Source organism: Myxocyprinus asiaticus, chromosome 33 (genome assembly GCF_019703515.2).
Source record: "Myxocyprinus asiaticus isolate MX2 ecotype Aquarium Trade chromosome 33, UBuf_Myxa_2, whole genome shotgun sequence".
Classification (NCBI taxonomy): Eukaryota; Metazoa; Chordata; class Actinopteri; order Cypriniformes; family Catostomidae; genus Myxocyprinus; species Myxocyprinus asiaticus.
This window is the reverse complement of record NC_059376.1, coordinates 38,943,009-38,961,168: the sequence shown is the minus strand read 5'-3', so window position 1 is coordinate 38,961,168 and position 18,160 is coordinate 38,943,009. Positions and strand designations below refer to the sequence as shown.

At 39.7% G+C, this 18,160-nt stretch overlaps 1 protein-coding gene across 1 annotated transcript in view; it reads left to right on the top strand.

Annotated features, from left to right (window-relative positions):
* The window catches only part of LOC127424429 (coiled-coil domain-containing protein 120-like), a 53,495-nt gene extending 41,208 nt beyond the window's left edge, over positions 1-12,287 (top strand). The window contains exons 11-15 of the mRNA XM_051669647.1: positions 3,175-3,307; positions 3,574-3,675; positions 9,232-9,953; positions 10,794-11,142; positions 11,660-12,287. Of these exons, the coding sequence (XP_051525607.1) occupies positions 3,175-3,307; positions 3,574-3,675; positions 9,232-9,953; positions 10,794-11,142; positions 11,660-11,765 (1,412 nt within the window). The 3' untranslated portion in view covers positions 11,766-12,287. The remainder of the gene's footprint in view (positions 1-3,174; positions 3,308-3,573; positions 3,676-9,231; positions 9,954-10,793; positions 11,143-11,659) is intronic.
* The last annotated feature ends 5,873 nt before the right edge of the window (positions 12,288-18,160 follow it).

The following is an 18,160-nucleotide window of genomic DNA, read 5'->3' as shown; positions in this document are numbered from 1 at the left end:
AACTAAAAACATAAAACAAGGATTCAATAATGATGGGGATAAAATATACTTTATTAAACATGAAAATAATATGCTTAAAAATGCAATATAACAGTTAACAATACATTTCAGAAGTCATAAATATTAGTAAACATGTCACAGTTACATCCCCCGACAACGTAGATGCATCGCGATCGGTTAACTTACGAGTATTGTTCATACATAAAAGCATGACAAGCAATTTAAGCTTCAACAACCCCACCAGAAAACATATCCAAGCATTATAGCAGGTAAGCAACTTCACCAAACGGATAACAGATAAACATCTATCCAGATTGTTCGATGCTATCCGGAAAAATGTGAGTTTGACTGAACTGAACTTTAGTAACTTTCTTCTTTTTAACGGCTACTCGCAAACTAAAACAGTGCATTACCGCCATTCGCTGTTTACATGGGAACTAGTCAGCCGATGTCTTGATAAATTGAGTCCGCCCGGTACCAAGATAGTAAGGATTTACAAAGGTAAGCTTTTCTGATGACCCAGAATTTTTTAACTTTACATCTATATCAGTTGAGTGACTAATTCAAAGTCATAGTGTGAATATATAACCTAATATTTATAAATAGCAGGATTTTTTTAAAATACAGCCATGTCATAATTATTTAACCCCTATTGCATGTAGCTGTTTCTTAAATATTTAAGGCTACACATGTAATTGTTTTAAAAGAAAATTAAGCCATTACTCTCCAATGGCACTTAAGTTTTAAAATGTATGTTTAGTATCGTAAGCAAAAATGTATTTCTATGCAAAAAATGCAATTAAATATAAGCTGTCACAAAAGCTAATAGAGGAGATTAATTCATTACACAAGAAAGGTCATGACTAAAAGTACATTTCCACTTCAATTTCCAATAGACAAAGTTGGCAGCACCATTCCTACATTTTTTAAATATGGTACAACAGGAACCTTCTTGGGGTGTGGAAGAAAGCAAAACTTCACGAATGGAAATGTTGACTTGAATATTCAAGAAGTAATTAGGAAAGACCTGTGGAGTCCTGGAGGTTTTATAGACGTATGACACTAAACTGAAAATGAGTTTTAGACCCATGAGTCAGCAGTCCATCTGGAGTAAGATGACAAGGTGATGACAAGAACGACACAATCCCACAGTCAAGCATGGAGGTGGGTCAGTCCTGTTCTGGGGGTGTTTTGCGGCTGCAGGAAACAGCTGTCCTGACTATGTAACTGACACCATGGATTCTTTCAGGTATCAGGCCATTTTGGCATGAAAAATGTGATGCCTTCAGTGTGTAAATTGAAGCTCGGTGATCACTGGACTTTCCAGCAAGACAATAACACCAAGGATACATCCAAGTTGTCCTGAATCTGGTTCAGGGATGGGTCGTGGAATTTCCTCAAATGGCCCTTTCAGTCCATCATTAAAATCCCATTGCAAACCTTTGTTGGGATTTCAAGGAAGTAGTGGCAGTACAGAAACCAAAGAATGTCAATGAGCTGGAAGATTTTGCTCATGAGAAATGTGTAGAAATTCTAATAGAGAGGTGTCCGAAGCCTGAGAACACTTACCTGAAACATTTATTTGTTGTTATTAAGGATAAAGGATGCTCCATAAATGACCGACCTTGGTGGCTGAATATTTCTGACATGACATTTGTGGAGAGAATTAGTTATTTTTTATTTTAAAATTTGGGTAAACTGAACTCTTTGTTCTCAAAATCACTCAAATGTGTATTAAAAACGTACTTTGACTGTTTACTGAGGTTTTAGTTTATGTGTTTTAATTCACATCACCAGAATGTATTGCTGGTCAGGGAGCTTGAATAATTTTGATTGCAACTGTAGTTAAAACTACATATACCATAAAGTGAATTTGTAAGATTTTTAATCAGGCACTGAATAGAGTACCCAATACTAGCTCTTTGAGCCAATGGAATCGCTGTGATGTCATATGGGGACTTGATTTACCGGGCAGACTCAATTTATCATGACACCCCCTGCGCCCGAATATCCATTCTTCCCTACTATATAGTATGCCAAAAACAGTATGCCAGTGGAGTAGTATGTCTGAAACCATAGTATTCATAACACAGTAAGTGAGAAATGCCCGGATGACCTACTATTTCCAGCGGGAATCCGAAGTGTGGATCGGTTGAACACTCTCCAGAAACAAATGGTAGAGAACCGTGGGGCGGAAGGCTGTTTTCAACAGTAAGTGCTGTATACAGAAAGAACGTTGCTCATTGTGCTTAAATGGCGCTTGTTTAACTGAACTTGAGTGGATTATTTTCATGGTTGTTGTTGTCATGTCATATATTCTGGTCACAGGACCATGTTTAAGTTCCCAGATGTTAGTATGTCCGAATTCTATTCATACTACCTCTCGTTTACCTAAAGAGCGTACTGTTTTACCGGCCGAGAAGTGCGTTTCTCATCAAATACAGTACATGCTGTGACAGTACGCTGTTTTGGACGCAGGGACCGGCTCTTCTTTCCTATATTCACGGACATGACGTAATGACACAAGGATGTATGTCACAAGCAAGCGATTTTGCGCCAAACTGAACCCGACAGCTCAAAGTACAAATAATTTTTATAGGCTTACCGTAGTAAGTCGGGGTAAGGTAAGAACATTTTTTTGAACACTGATTGTTTATGTACTCAGTCAATAATGGCAATTTGTTCATTTTTAACCAAAAAAAATCTTACATAGTGCAGCTTTAAGTAAATCTAACATATAATTGTTTTCAGTGAACTTTTAATGTACATAATGTATTAGTATATGTACATATAACATTAACCTGCTGTAAAAGTATTGTTCATACTGTAAAAGTATTGTTCACTTATACTTCATGCTAACTATTTTGTTAATGTTATCATTTATTAACTAATGAATTATTAAATGAATTAACCTTATTGTAAAGTGTGACTGAGAAAAGATCAATGAAACATGACAAATTTTTGTCAAATTTTTTAAGCATTCTCAGCTATTGTAATTGTTCTCAGTATTTTAGGTAACTGATTTGTTTGTTCACTAGATCCTAAATGTCTTCTATAGCCAGTAAACTCCTCTCACAGCACCTGTAGATCTCCTTTTCAGCAACTGTGCATCAAAATGTTTAAATTATGCTTTTTTGGTAAGACTCTATCTCTCTGTCTCTTTTTCTCTATCAGAAGAAACCTCTGACAGCCTGTCACCCCAGCTGGTCTTGGGGAGTCCAGACAGCAGGTTTTCTCGCAAACTCTCCCCATTGGAGATTTACTACGAGATTAAAAAACGCCGCAACTCTGTGGCCAGCTCAGCCAGGTACACGCTGCAGAAATGCCTCCCATGCTCAGTTTGTGAAAGTGGAAACAGATGTTTTTCCACCTTATTTAGATCCAAAGCTGAATCAGCATTCATTAGCTGGCTTGCAGATAAGTCATTTAGATGGAAAAATGGTTGATGTGATTTTGTATTTAAAAGCTGATTCCAGAATAGAGGCACTGTGCTACTAAACAATATTTAAGCAAGTATGAAAACCAATCAGCATCCAATGATATAATGCAAAATCACTTTTATTTCTCTCCCAGCCCCAGTCACTCTCTTCCAAGGTGTGTGTCCAATTTGGAAGGTAGAAGTGTACCAGCAACTCCACTCCTGTCCCGGAACGGAATAACAGGAGTCCACATCAGGTTTTCAAACATACGCATGCACAAGCAAGCACAAATGCTGAGTCAATCACTCGGGGCACTGTTCATTGTTATCAGAGCCAAAGAGACACTTAGCTAATGGTTTATATTACAGTTAAAAAAGCCCTGAATTGATAATGGCACAAACATATTGATTAAATTACTTATTTAATAAAGTAATGGATGCGCTTGAATGTTGAGCGTAAAGACCCATTATTCCCTACACAATCCAATTACATGTACAGAGTAACTTGTTGTGCCACAGAGACACTGCAAGCACATAGACTTATGAACTGTGTGTGATTCCTTAAATAAGAGGTTCACTTATACAGGGTTTTTTTCCTTTGTTGTCACATTCATAATACTTTTCAAAGTTGTTTAGGGCTGGCAGTATATATTGGATTTTTACGATATATTTGTGATGATTTTGTTGGCAAAATAAAATTAAGCTATGAAACCACACACACCAAATTCAGTATAATGTTGCTCCCAAATTTATTTAATAAGCTCACCAAGAGACAAAAAAGTGACGTCTCAAGCTACATGCTTTTCATCAGACTTACAAGTCTCTCGATCAAAGGCACATCAAGTACTTCCAGAAACAATAACAATCACCAAATAATTTACGCAAACATGGCAACAACACAGACAAATACAATAAAGCAACATAGTGAATGTTAATTAATTATTTGGTGATGTTTTATTTTTTTTACATCCATGTCATTATGCTAATGTTTTATATTTTAATGAGAGTGTTAAACCTCTTTTTGTACACCTCATATTTAAAATATTTGGGAAGTCTGATGCATTTTTGTGAATCAGTTTAGAACGATTCAATTAATCTTTTCAAAACACTGATTCAGAAATTTGTTTGCGCACCTATAAAAATCCCTGCTTGGTATTTTGTGTTGCAAAAAATGTTTTAGTAAAAAACAAATATTGCTGTTTATTACTATGCATTGTTATATAGGTAGATATCAGTGTCAGAAATTAACTTTACAATTACGGGGCAATATTTGCCCTCTGCATTTAAATCTCAGGGGCATTTTGTACCTTTACGAGAGCAATTTTTTCTAACTATATAAAATATATACTATGAGTCATCCTATTAGGTTAAATAATTTTAAATTTAACCAGTTCTTTAACAATAACAGAGGAAAAAATGCATAACTAGGCCTATAATAGAATATTAAGACCTTTATCAGATGTTATGGAAAAAAAACAGGAATTCATTATGAGGGCATTTTTTACTGCAACATTTTTAATGATGGAGGCATTTTTGTTACCTTTCTGTGGCATTTTTCTCCCAAGCCCCCCTTAATTTCTGATCCTAGTAGATAAACATAAGTATGAAAAAAAAGTATTTCTTTCTTGAGTTCATTTAGTGATAGACAGATGGTTTAGATATTATCCCTTGATTGTTTTTTAACTTGATTTTTAGTGGATTTTATTTCTTATATTTTTTAACATAGCCTAATTTTAAACAATTAATTGTGGTGTTCCACAAGGATCCCTATTAGGGTCAGTATTGTTTTCACTATATATTACTGCATGGTTGTGTGATTCGAAAGAACAACATTCATTTTCATTGCTATACAGATGGCCTGCAGTTGTTTTTTGTCGGTAAATTTAAATGTTCTTCAGGATTGTATTTTGAAATTTTAATCAACGCACTTTAGCACGGCTACAATCAGTGCAAAAAGCTGCACCTAGACTTTTGACACAAACTAGGCCTTAAAAATTATATTACTCCAGTTTTAGCTTCTTTGCATTGGTTACCAGTTCATTTTAGTGTCGATTTTAAGATTTTATTAATTACATAAAGCATTACATGGTTTGGCCTCAGATTATTTAACTGAATTTTTAAGACCTTATGAAATAGTTAGACCTCTTAGATCTTCTTGTCGTGAACTTTTGGCTGTTCCAAGATCCAGATGCAAACTAAAGGTGATATAGCTTTTGTAGTGAAGGCCCCACGATTATGGAACAGCCTGCTCTGGGATATTAGATCTGCTGATTTTGTGTCTGTTTTTAAGTCTTGTCTAAATACTAATTTGTGTAGACTTGCTTTTACTACTATATGATTGTGTTTTGTTTTACTGAGTGTGTTTTGATTTTATGTTTTGTGAAGTACTTTGTGGTAAATTGTTAAAAGGTGCTATAAAAATAAAGTTTTTATTATTATTACTTGGCAATTGCTGTTTGGTAAGAATTATGGTTTCTCTGATTGAAATAATAATAATAACCTTTTTAGCCATTTCAGATTGAACATATTGAAAGTTACAGCACATATGAAATATGGAAAAATAAATAATGATATATATTTTAAGCTATAGTTAAAGGCAGATATATTTTAATAGTGCTTCTTTTTTCAGTTTCGAGCTGTCCAGTTCAGTTTATCATAGATAAATATGAAAAAAAAAAAAAAAAATTGTGTGTTCATTTAGTAAAAATAAAGGTAGAAATCCTGACTTTTTATATACTGTATTTTAGTTATTTTATTTTTATTCTACAGCTACTTGGCAACAAATGCTATTTGGTCCAAATTATGGTTCCTTAGATTGGAACAAAAAACATATTTTTAAGCAATTTCAGAACAGAAACATATGGAATAGTGTCAAAAAATATTGAGATATATACAGCAGGGTCAGAAATTAATGGGGGCTTGTGGGAAAAATGCCACTGAAAGTGACAAAATTACCCTGAAATTCAAAATGATGGGGAAAAGATGGCCTATAATGAATTCCCTCCTCTTTTATTTGAAACATCTGATATATTTTCTAATATTTATTTTTAAGCCCAATACAAATTATCACAAAATATGATGAATTATGACCAAAATGAATTTGGAATTTATATTAATACATTTATTAAATTAAAGTATTTAACATAAAATTGTGACACGCTGTGTTTTTTTAAAATGCCATCATAAAGGTTAAAATGCCCCTAAAAATCAGATCCACGGTGCAAATATTGTCCCATAATAAAAGTTCATCATCTCGTGTTTGAGATCCACCTATGGGAAGGGCATCCGTACCTGACCTCTGCAGAAGCATCCAATTGCACCATGTCCAGCTAGACAGACAGAAGCGCATGTCCTTTGCCAGGTAAGACCTGCCCCTTACCTGGGTGCATATAAGTACCTGCACGCGCTGATGTTCCTCGGTTGACATTCGATTCTCGTGACCTCAGTTTTTCACTCTCAGCTCGGTTGGATTATTGGACTTTCACTATTTGTCTACAGGAGGACACATCGTTAAGATCAGCCTCCGCCAGATGTGACTGTCTTGCTTCTGCCAGCTTAGCTGTGTTTTATTTGCTGCAAGCCACCCATGCTCACTTTCTACTACTCAGGCTGCCTACCTTTCCCCCTCACCTTTTTCCCCTGCTCCATGGCTGCCCGCCACGGATTTATTGAGTTTTTATCCACTATGGCGCTTTCTAAACCCATAGCTACCCCCGGGGACAACCAATCACGTGCCTGCCCGGCTGCGTATGGTGTCCTCATCCTTTCTGTGTCGTTTGCATGGAACTCAAACACATGGAGGAGGCTCTAGAATTCCCCAAAAATTGTAGCCACTGCCTGGTGCTCCCCAAAAAACTCCGGAGGCTCAAGGTGGCACCTTAACCTCTCCCAATGCGGCCTGCTTGGCCCCCCCAAGCCTGCTCTCCCCAGCAAAATAGAAAATGTTTCCGGCTCCATTCACCAGGCCTCTTATAAAGCCTCGGCCTTGGCTGTCAGGGCCCTCAACATTTCCTCCCTCCTCTTTGCATACCAGGCTGATCTCTTGGTCAACATGGGCATCAATTAGAGAAAGGGTCTCCCTCGCCCTCTCTATGGAAGGAGATCGTTACGGTAAATGACCTCGTCCTCCGTAATGCCCTTCAGGTCGTCCAAGCCTGCGGGCGTTCTATGGCTCTTTAGGTGGTTGGAGAACATGCGCTCTGACTTAATCTGTTGGACCTCCCTGACAGCGAGAAGTGGCTCATTGCAGGTGCCCCGGTAGAGCCCAGTCAGGCTCTTTTTGGCACTGCCGTTGCTTTGATGCAACAGCGCTGTGATGATAAGAAAAAGGAGGACGAATCCTTCAAATTATGCCTTCCTAGGAAAGCGGTGCCGCGCAAGGTGCCCCCCCCACAGCCACCCAACCCCCCTGTCATGGGGCATCATTTCCAACATTCAGGCAAGGCAAAAGCCCACAGCAAACCACCGCCTCAGCAGAGTAACCTTCCCTCTGCCAAGCCCTGAGGGAGAACGTATTTTGCCATGGGCAAGAAAAACCCCAACCCTACCCCCTCTGACTCCAAATGGAATCAGCTGGCCTGATGCATGGCCACAGGGGGCTTTGAGTCCATGTTCGCGTGCCGCCAGCCCCCCGGACTCCAGTCCTGCCCTCCTAGTTCACCCATTTAAAAAAGGAGGTTTTCTCTTGGAGGGGAGAGCTCCCCCTACCAGTGGGTGCCCACCCTGTGTTTTCAATGACAAATTCCCCCGTCCAGCTCATGTTGGGAAGCCTCCCTGCACTGGAGGGGGTTATAGTGAGAAAAAGTACACAAGCAGTGTCACCACACCGCCCCCATCACATTTCTCTGACTCATTCAATAAACTTCGGCCCCTGTGTTTCCCAAAACACAAATAAATCCAAAAAATCAAATGAATCAAATGAATTCGTAACCGAGAGAGAACATCTCACGTCACATGGACCCACATATCACCCCTAAGTTGTCCACTAGATTGTGGCATTGCATCACATATGAGCAAACCGGGCACAAACGCAGCTATAAGCGTTTCCTTGGTTCATGTGGGGACACTTGCGAGTCATATAACAGCTTGGCAGGCTGTGTCGGCTCCCGAGTGGGAGTTTCGAACTATAATGCATGGGTACAGTTTGCCAAGAAACCCACGCGTTTTGGCGGCGTTATCTCCTCTCACAAAGAAGAAAGCGCTGCTCAATTTCTGAAGGAAGAAATCTCCTCCTTCCTCGGGAAGGGGGAGATTCAGGTGATACCCCCGGATCTATGCCATCAGGGGTTTTACTTCTGTTATTTCCTAGTTCCAAAGAAAGACAGCTCTCTTTGTCCTTTTCTGGATCTCAGAGTGTTGAACAAACATTTGAGGAAATACAATTTCAGAATGTTAATGCACGGCACCCTTTCTTGCTCAATTCATCAGAATGACTGGTTCACATCAGACGATCTGAAAGATGCTTTTTTCCATATAAGCATCTATTCCCCGCACAGGAAATGTCTTCGTTTCGCCTATAAGGGCATATGATAAAAATTCACAGTCCTTCATTTCGGCCTCTCACTGAGTTTAAGGGAGGGCCTTACCTGCCATAGGACACGTGCTTCTGTCTGTCTAGCCAGACTTGGTTCAATTGGATGCTTCTGCAGAGGTCAGGTATGAGTGCCCTTCCCATAGGTGGATCTCTCCACTCGATGTTTCAGAGAACCGGGGTTATGAATAGTAACCTATTGTTTTATTTACTGACCCACCCAGCCAGTTTTGACATTTATTTGCAATTATTATTTATGCAATTATTTTTATTATTTTTGTAGGTCAGAATTATCAGGTGGCACTGCTGCTGTAAAGCAGTGGTCAGACAATCCTGAGGCGCCACAGCTGGTGCCTTTACAGTCTCAGGAGGTTTCCTCCTCAGGGTCCTACGAACAGGGAGGTGGCCCACACAGCTCTCAGACTCGGCGCAGCAACAGCTCGGAGACGCTACTCAACCGTAATGCCACTGTAGCAGAGGAGGGAAGTCAAAGGTCAGGCATGCCTGCGCGCAATGGACCATACAAGAGCTCGGAAGCACTCTTGGTCACTACTTTAAAACAGGCACAGTGGAACAGCCCTGACCACCAGGTAAACAGACACACCGAACTGAGTCGCGTTCGCTCGGGTGTGGTAGGTCAAGGCACGAATGGAGATGTCGGTTACAGTGAAATTCTCATGGATTATGTCTGGGGAAAACAACAGAAGATGCAGGCGCAGCAACAACAAAGACTGCAGGTTCAAAATGGTGTAAAAACCCAGCCGTGGCCCGAGGGTTCCAATGCTCCGCCCCCGCCCTACAGGAATGGCTTTCCCCAATCGCAACAATTTATCCTGGGCACTGGTCCTCCGGCGTACAGCCCCCTGATGCTGAGAGGCAAGCCTGGGGAGCCACGGAGGGTCAAAGTGACCCGCACAAAATCCTGTGGCCCATTTGTGCCCGCACAACAGCACCAGCAAGAGTCCATCGTACTCTCTGCATATACGGAGACCAACACGTCCAATGGTACAGTTGAATTTGAATTCAATTCAATTTAATTTGTATAGCACTTTTTCAATACAAATTGTTCCAAAGCAGCTTCACAGAAAAATAGTGGCCCCGAAACTGAGAGCTGGCACTAACCCAAATATAGGTTATAAACATAATAATTCAGATAATTTAAAGACATTACGTTATTGTGGCAGGGGAGTAAAGCATTTATTAGACAATACAAAAAGTTGCTCCATAAGTCAGTACATTGTTTGTTTTATTTCCATACCATTGAACTTATAGTACAGTATACAGTATACTGGCCTACAGTCCACAGCAATCCATTTTGCAATGAGTTTATCAACCTGTCCTAGGAAGACAGGGCTGTTCTCACAGGATGCATTCTATTTAATAAATAAAAGTAATAAATTCCTTATTACAGAATTTGTGTGCTTCCAGAGGGGACATGATTAATTTCATAATATATATTAATTATATATATATATATATATATATATATATATATATATATATATATATATATATATAAATAATCGCATGTAATTAACTAGTTTAATCGACATCCTTAATAATTAATATAATTATATTTTAATATGCAGTTATATAATTAATTATAAGGTCTGTTAAGTGTACCTTTAGAAATGTTCCCACAGTAAATTATGCTAAAAAGGAATAGAAGTGAAGACTAGAGAAGTAGTTTAAACTTTAAAGTGCCTGAAGAAATAGGTCAGTAGAGAGACATTTAGGAATTTAGAGAGATAAATAAGAGATTGTGTTGTCTAGTAGAATAATTCAATGGATATTGTTCATCAAGTTGGTTGATTTGTCTGTTGTCTGTTTTCTTTTTTTCTACAGCCATTAATGCAATGCATAAACAGCCGATGGACCACCCCCACAGACCGCCCCAATATCCCTTTGAGTCATCCGCCCCAACAACCCCTGATGACCCCACACGCAGCCTGCACAAGGCACTGGCGCTGGAGGGGTTGAGAGACTGGTATCTGCGCAATGCACTGGGGCAGACAGCCAATGGAGTGAAGGGCAAAGAGGGAACACAGACTCATCGCAGACGTACAACGTCCTCTATGCACAACTCGCACCCTCACCCACCCCTCAAACACCAGCCACAGTCCTTTCAAGGAGACACACCCTATCCACAGCTGCCCCACTCAGCAACGTTTCATGGGCATCCTCTACACGGCAGGTAATTACAGATCAATTAAATTAAAATCTGCATTCTGTATGTTGCAGGTGACACATCTCTAAAGATGTCCTTGTTGATGTGAACCGTAAATCAGGATTTGCATGCAAGTAGTGTATTCCAAAATGTTGATGTTCCTCTGGAGCCAAAGAACTATGTATTCCCAGGGCTTGTTGAGGCAAAAACACAGAATTTCTTTGTTGCGCATCTATATTTTCTTGTAGAAATTCTGTAGAAATATATTTGATAAATGTGTTTTCATCATAGTTTATGTGCATGTCCTCTTACAGAATAAAAAAATGCATCCACCTCAAGAAAGCGTATAAATTCTTTATGCGCATTTTGGAGATTTTATTTTCATCTTGGTGTTTCCATTCAGCAGTTTTTATGCAATATCCCAAAATAGATGGAAACACAGCTACGGACCATGTTAGTTGTTTTGTACATCGATTTATTTTTTGTGTATGTAGGATATCACACCTCATTGATTTTGATGCCTCTTTTTTCTTGTTCCGTATAGGTCGGTGGAGCTCTCTTTGTACCAAGACACCTTTCCTTCTAAAATGCAGGATATGACACTTAAAGAGACCAGTAATGACAGACCCACGCCAGGCACGCTGGTCTGACATGCAAACAAACAAACTTACTCTTGCGTACATCTCATGCAAACACAAAGAGACTAAAGCAAACACCAGCTTATGTGTGTATGGAATGACGTCAGAATTTTTTGCTTCCTTTCACATAGATTCAACAGTCAGAATGAAATAATTTTGACAGAAAAAAACAGTATTCTTGATATGCTCAGAATTGAGACACTTGTGGTCAAGATCCTTCTGCAGCATGAAATCAAGCTCATCTCTGAGTTCCTGTAGACATACTAACATACTATATAATTCAGTAAATTACCCTTCTTATCAATCAAAGTAAAAGCAAGCTATGGCAGAGATATGCCAAAAAATGATACAAGCCACACATAATATGACAGTATATTTTCATTAGTACAAAATGGGAATAAATTTCTGTTTTATTTATTTTCATGGCACTATTGTATTCTGTGGCACTATTTCCTTGATTAATGTGCACAAAACTGTATACAAAGAGTTCTCGTTTTTCATGAGAATCCATTTTTGGTTGTAAAAGGAATAGTTCACCCAAAAATGAAAATTTGCTGATAATTTACTCACCCTCAGGCCATCCAAGATGTATCCGAGTTTCTTTCTTCATCAAAACAGAATTTAAGACTTTTAGGATTTCATTTCAGGCCTCTTCCTCTAAACAATGCAAGTGAATATCCTCCATTTTTTGACGGTCCAAAATGCATATTTAGGGTGCATCAAAATAATACACATGACTCCAGTTGACAAATAAAGTTTTCTGAACCCAAACGATTGATTATTTTTAGAAACAAAACAATACTTATATACTTTTTAACTACAAATGTTCGCTTCCATACATCTCTGCGACTGCGCTCATGAGAGGGATGATGTAAACTCGCTGGTGAGGTCAAGCGTCACGTGGAGGAGGAGTCAGGAAGCGCGTCATTGTTTACAAGAGAAACTTGTGCCGTTCACAAATCAAAACAGCCCAAAACAATTTCAAAACAATATAAATTAAAAAAATTATTTCCAAATAATAATAAAAAATAAAAAAAACGATGTAAACACTGACGCGCTTCCTGACTCCTCCTCCACGTGACGCGTGACCTTACCAATGAGCTTACGTCATCCCTCTCATGAAGGCAGTCACAGAGATGTACGGAAGCGAACATTTGTAGTTAAAAAGTATATAAGTATTGTTTTGTTTGTTTTGTATATGTGTATTATTTTGATGCACCCTAAATATGCATTTTGGACCGTCAAAAAATGGAGGACATTCACTTGCATTGTTTAGAGGAGGAGGCCTGACATGAAATCCTAAAAGTCTTAAATTCTGTTTTGATGAAGAAAGAAACTCAGATACATCTTGGATGGCCTGAGGGTGAGTAAATTATCAGCAAATTTTCATTTTTTGGGTGAACTATTCCTTGCAAAAGTAGCACTGGACACTTAAAGAGAATGTTCACCCCCCAAAAAAATTCTGTCATCAGTTACTCAACCTCATGTCATTCCAAACCCATATGACTTTATTTCTTCTGTGAAACAAAGGGAGATTGTTTGTGTAGCCCTTCACTTTCAATGTATGATGCAATGAAAGTTAATTGTGACTGAGGCTGCTGTGTCTAACTGAATGGGGAAACACCAAAATCTCCAAAACGGTTGGTCGAAATTATGATCACATAACATTTTTCAAATCAGCTGTAAGATCTGACAACAATGGTATCATAAATTGTGCTTCTTTAGCTCAGAGCAAGGAAAACAACATTGTTTTTCAGGCTGGTCCAGCTAATGCGCATGCGCGTTCTCAAGTTGATTGACAGGTGATTGGATCTTTTACCTGTGAGGCGGGACTTCCTTTTCTACATCCCCCATATTGGGTGTTCCAAATATCTCCCATTCATTTTAATACATGTGCTCCATCTTGAGATAAATAGTCTCTGACCTAACATCTCCTTTTGTGTTCCATGGATGAAAGAAAGTCAAATGAAATGTTTGGGTGCACTGTCCCTCTAAGGTCCTTTGAAAAAAAATCAGGATGCATTTATAAATAAGTACACATTTCTATGCAAATTACAATCAAAAGGATTGTGTTACGACAGAATAGATAACTTGATTCTTGTTTTTGACTTACAGAGTAGCAATTTAAAAAGGAAACCAAGCTAAATGTCAAACTTTGACGGACTGTTATAGAGTCCGTGTTTTTCATTAAATGTATAATTCCGTCTTTATGACTAAATTTGAACCATGTGGAAAAGCTTAAATGTGCTCGTTCAGGGTGATATACGGAATAGTCCATTCAAAAATGAAAATTCGCTCATCATTTACTCACTCTCATGCCATCCCAGATGTGGATGACTTTCTTTCCTCTACAGAACACAACTGAAGATTTTTAGAAGAATATCTCAGCTCTGTAGGTCCATACAATGCAAGTAAATGGTGACCAGAACTCCAAATAGTAGATAAAGGCAGCATAAAATAATTCATAAGACTCCAGTGGTTTAATCAATGTCTTCTGAAGCGATGCAGTTGGTTTTGGGTGAGAACAGACCAAAATATGATTCCTTTTCCACTGTACATGCTGTCATTGCAGTCTCTAGGCACGATCATGATTTCAAGCTCGATTGCACTTCCTAGTGCTTGACGTATGCGCAAAGCGCTAGATGGCACTGTAGGAAGTGTAACTGAGCTTGAAATCATGATCGCCAAGGAGACTGCTTGCAAGATTTATAGTGAAAAAGGAGTTACATTTTGGTCTGTTCTCACCCAAAACCAACTAGATTGCTTCAGAAGACTTTGATTAAACCACAGCAGTCTTATGGATTACTTCTATGGTGCCTTTATCTACTTTTCAGAGCTTTTGGAGGTCTGATCACCATTCACTTGCATTGTATGGACCTAAAGAGCTGAAATATTCAACTAAAAATCTTCGTTTGTGTTCAGCAGAAAAAAGAAAGTCATATACATCTAGAATGGCATGAGGGTGGGTAAATGATGAGAGAACTTTTTTGTTTTGGGTGAACTATCCATTTAAATTAAGAATGGCACAAAGGTCACTGCATCTCAAACGACATCATCTCATATTTATGATTATGTTTTTATATCCTTAGGCTGTTACTATATACCAGTATTACTACACACAATGACAAAGAAAATATAGCTTAAGTATTAATGACTTAATTATGACTTGTTTAAAATTTTCTAGTTTCTGCACACATGGAGCAAGAACTTGAGGTTACTCACATAACCCTAGTTCTCTGATAACTGGAGTGAGGTATCTCACTATGGGTAACGCCTCGGGTGTGACCAATCCTGGAAGCACCAATAACACCCAGTCTGTCAGTTGACAGACCAGTCACAGCAGTGATGAGGGAGTCCCACCTCCCTATATAAACCACTGTCATAGGTGCCTTCTTCATTCTCCGCATATCTGTTCTCCATGCAACTGCAAGGAGGGAAGTGTGGTAAGATACCTCACTCCTGTTATCAGAGAACCAGGGTTACGTGAGTAACCTAAAATTCTCTTTCTAACATTAGTTTGGTATCTCCCTATGGGATATAGCCAACTCCCATATTGCAGATATGCTGTCCGAAGCAGACAGTCAACCGACTTGTAATGTCCAATGTACACCCACCCAATCAATTTGTAAAGAAAATTGGGGGGGGTTTACACATCTGCAGATTGACTACCCACACCAAGGACTGAATGAGCCAATGACGGCTCTGTGACATCCAGTCTGTAAAATCGGACAAAATTGTGAGGCGATGCCTAACTTGCAGTTGCACAAATGTCCTGGACTGAAATGCCTTTAAACAGTGCCCACAAGGTAGCCATGCCTCTGGTACAATGAGCTCTCAAGCCCTCCGGATATCGCAGCCCCAGACTATTATAACTTAATATAATAGCCTCTACTACCCAGTGAGATAGGTGCTGTCATGATATGGGTCTGCCCTTACAAGAATCAGCCCAAGAAACAAAAAGCTGATTACTCTTCCACAATGCCTTCATTCTTTCCATGTACAAATGTAGAGTACGAACTGGACACAAACAGTGAAGCTGCTAGTCCTCTGGTGAGGAAAAGTTAGCAAATCCACGGCTTACAGCTGAGCGCATAGGCACAAAGGCTGGATTCGTTTTAAGAGACACTCTAGATAAATCCACCATAAAGTGCATACAAGAGTGATGAACTGACAAAACATGTTCACTAACCTGCTTTGCTGTTGTTAAGGCCAATAATAAAGCTGCCTTTAATGAAAGGAGCTTTAATTCTATACTTTCAACTGGCTCAATGGGAGGCTGAGAAAGTGCGTTCAGGACCACGAACAGATCCCATGACGGAAACAGTGTCAGAGAAACAGAGAAATGCATGCGGCCACTCTCTCTCTGTGTGATTGTGTGTGTGTGTGTGTGTGTGTGTGTGTGTGTGTGTGTGTTTGTCGATGTGTCATTGTGTTCCGGTTCTGAGTTTTATGTTGATTAAAGCCTTGTTTGTTACTCCGGTTTCCGCATCCTCCTTTCCCGAACTGTTACAGCAGGTCTTGAATGCTTTCCCATCCTTTTTCCTCAAATTAAACTGCTGCCGCATTGTGGACACTGTAGCCCCGAAAAGGGCTTTCGGATCCACTGGGGAAATCTGTCTTCTCCCTCTCAGACAGGCCAGACAGACCGAGCCAAATAGTCAGTTCACCCACAATGGCGAGACCCATGCTGTGGCCTCAGCTCTGGACGGCCCCTCTTGACATACATAGGTTGAGAGTTCTTCCCACAACGCCACATCCAGAGCTCCAGCATCAATTTGTCAGCCCATCAACTCGGTCTGATATGCTGTGAGGAGCGAGGTGGCGTTAAGAGCCCTTACAGATAGGGCTGAAGATCGGTAGATCTTTTGGTAAATGGAGGCCAACAATCTCTCCTCTGTCCCAGCAATGAAGCAGCAGTAGACAAAAAAAATTAAAATGCCAGACGATTGTGGTGAAGGTGATTCACCACTGATGCCTCAACTGGAGGGGAGCTGGACATCCCCAGATCCTCCATTTCATGCACATCCAGTGTAGAGTAACCTTTAACAGGCACTCTGTGCGAAAAATGTTTGTCCCAAAACCAACGCATCTCCGCGACACACGTTGGGACGGCTGGAATAAATTGCTTTACCGGGGCAGCACGAGATGGCAGCTGTTTGCCGTCATACAGATCCCTCTCTGTACCCTGGTCAGTCTGCTGTGATGGCCAGTCAATGGACAGCTCCTTGCAGCTGGAGTGGGGGGTCTTTCTACGCTGGCGGCAGATTAAAATAGGAATCCTCATTATTACGAAATAATAATTGTATGAAATGGGAACAATGCGGGAAACACTCAAGATTAGCGAGTGCGGCCTTTGCATGCCTGACCCCCAGACAGGCGATACATAGCAGGTGAGAATCCTTCGGCAAGATCATAGATCCACAAGCGCATGGATAGGAGGGATCCTTCCCCTTCGTTCCGCCACTCGGTGAGCTCGCAGTTGCCATGACAGAACCTGAATTCAAGAACACAGAAGCAGTTCACCAAAATGTGCCACTTAATGTTGTGTTAATCCTCTTGCCGTAGAGGTAGAAGCTATAACGCCTCAGAACTCGGAGAAAACAATATAATACAGCAGAAAATATATTAACTTTGACAGTGAATATACTCGCAAAAAGAACAGCCGTGTTCTGTGACGTAGCTGAACGGCTCGGCTGATGAACTGTTAAGTGACCACTTACGAGTCTTGCTGAGGATTGCTTCCAAAGATCTTCATGGGGAAGGGAATGAGAATGATGTAGGCACCTATGACAGTGGTTTATATAGGAAAGAGAACTGAAACTGTCAGGAACTATGTATAACAATGACCACTAGGAGGAACCCCATCACTTGTTTTCAAAGGGTTCTGGATCCTTACAAATCAACAGCATGCAGCACCCACCACAGATGTATGCAAAACGGCCTGCCAGGTGCAGTGCTTGTCACAAGAAAAACCAGCTTCTTGTGTGTACCATCTTAATTGCAGATGTACATTGTTTTTCCTATCGGACTGACTGCAGATGTCAATATTTACTGTATTGCTCTATAATTAGGTTGAATGAAATGAAAAAGGATTAATTAATCAAATTGGAACCTTGCCAAGATGAGCAATTTTTTTTCTGCAGCATCACATTTAGAATTTAATTTATTTGATGAATTGTGATAGTCAGAATGTGGCTTAGCCTACTTATGCCAGGATGCCAACCTTTGACCATTGTGCCTAGCAAATACAAGCGGCGGGGAAGACTTTACTTTAAGCTCCATTTGGGAACAATGATTTATCACAGTGTGTATTTATCACAGCCAGTTTAAACAGAGAATTATGCTCCTGCATATGAAATACCATGACATTTTACTTGCTCTTTAGGTTAGAACTTAAAGGGACAGTG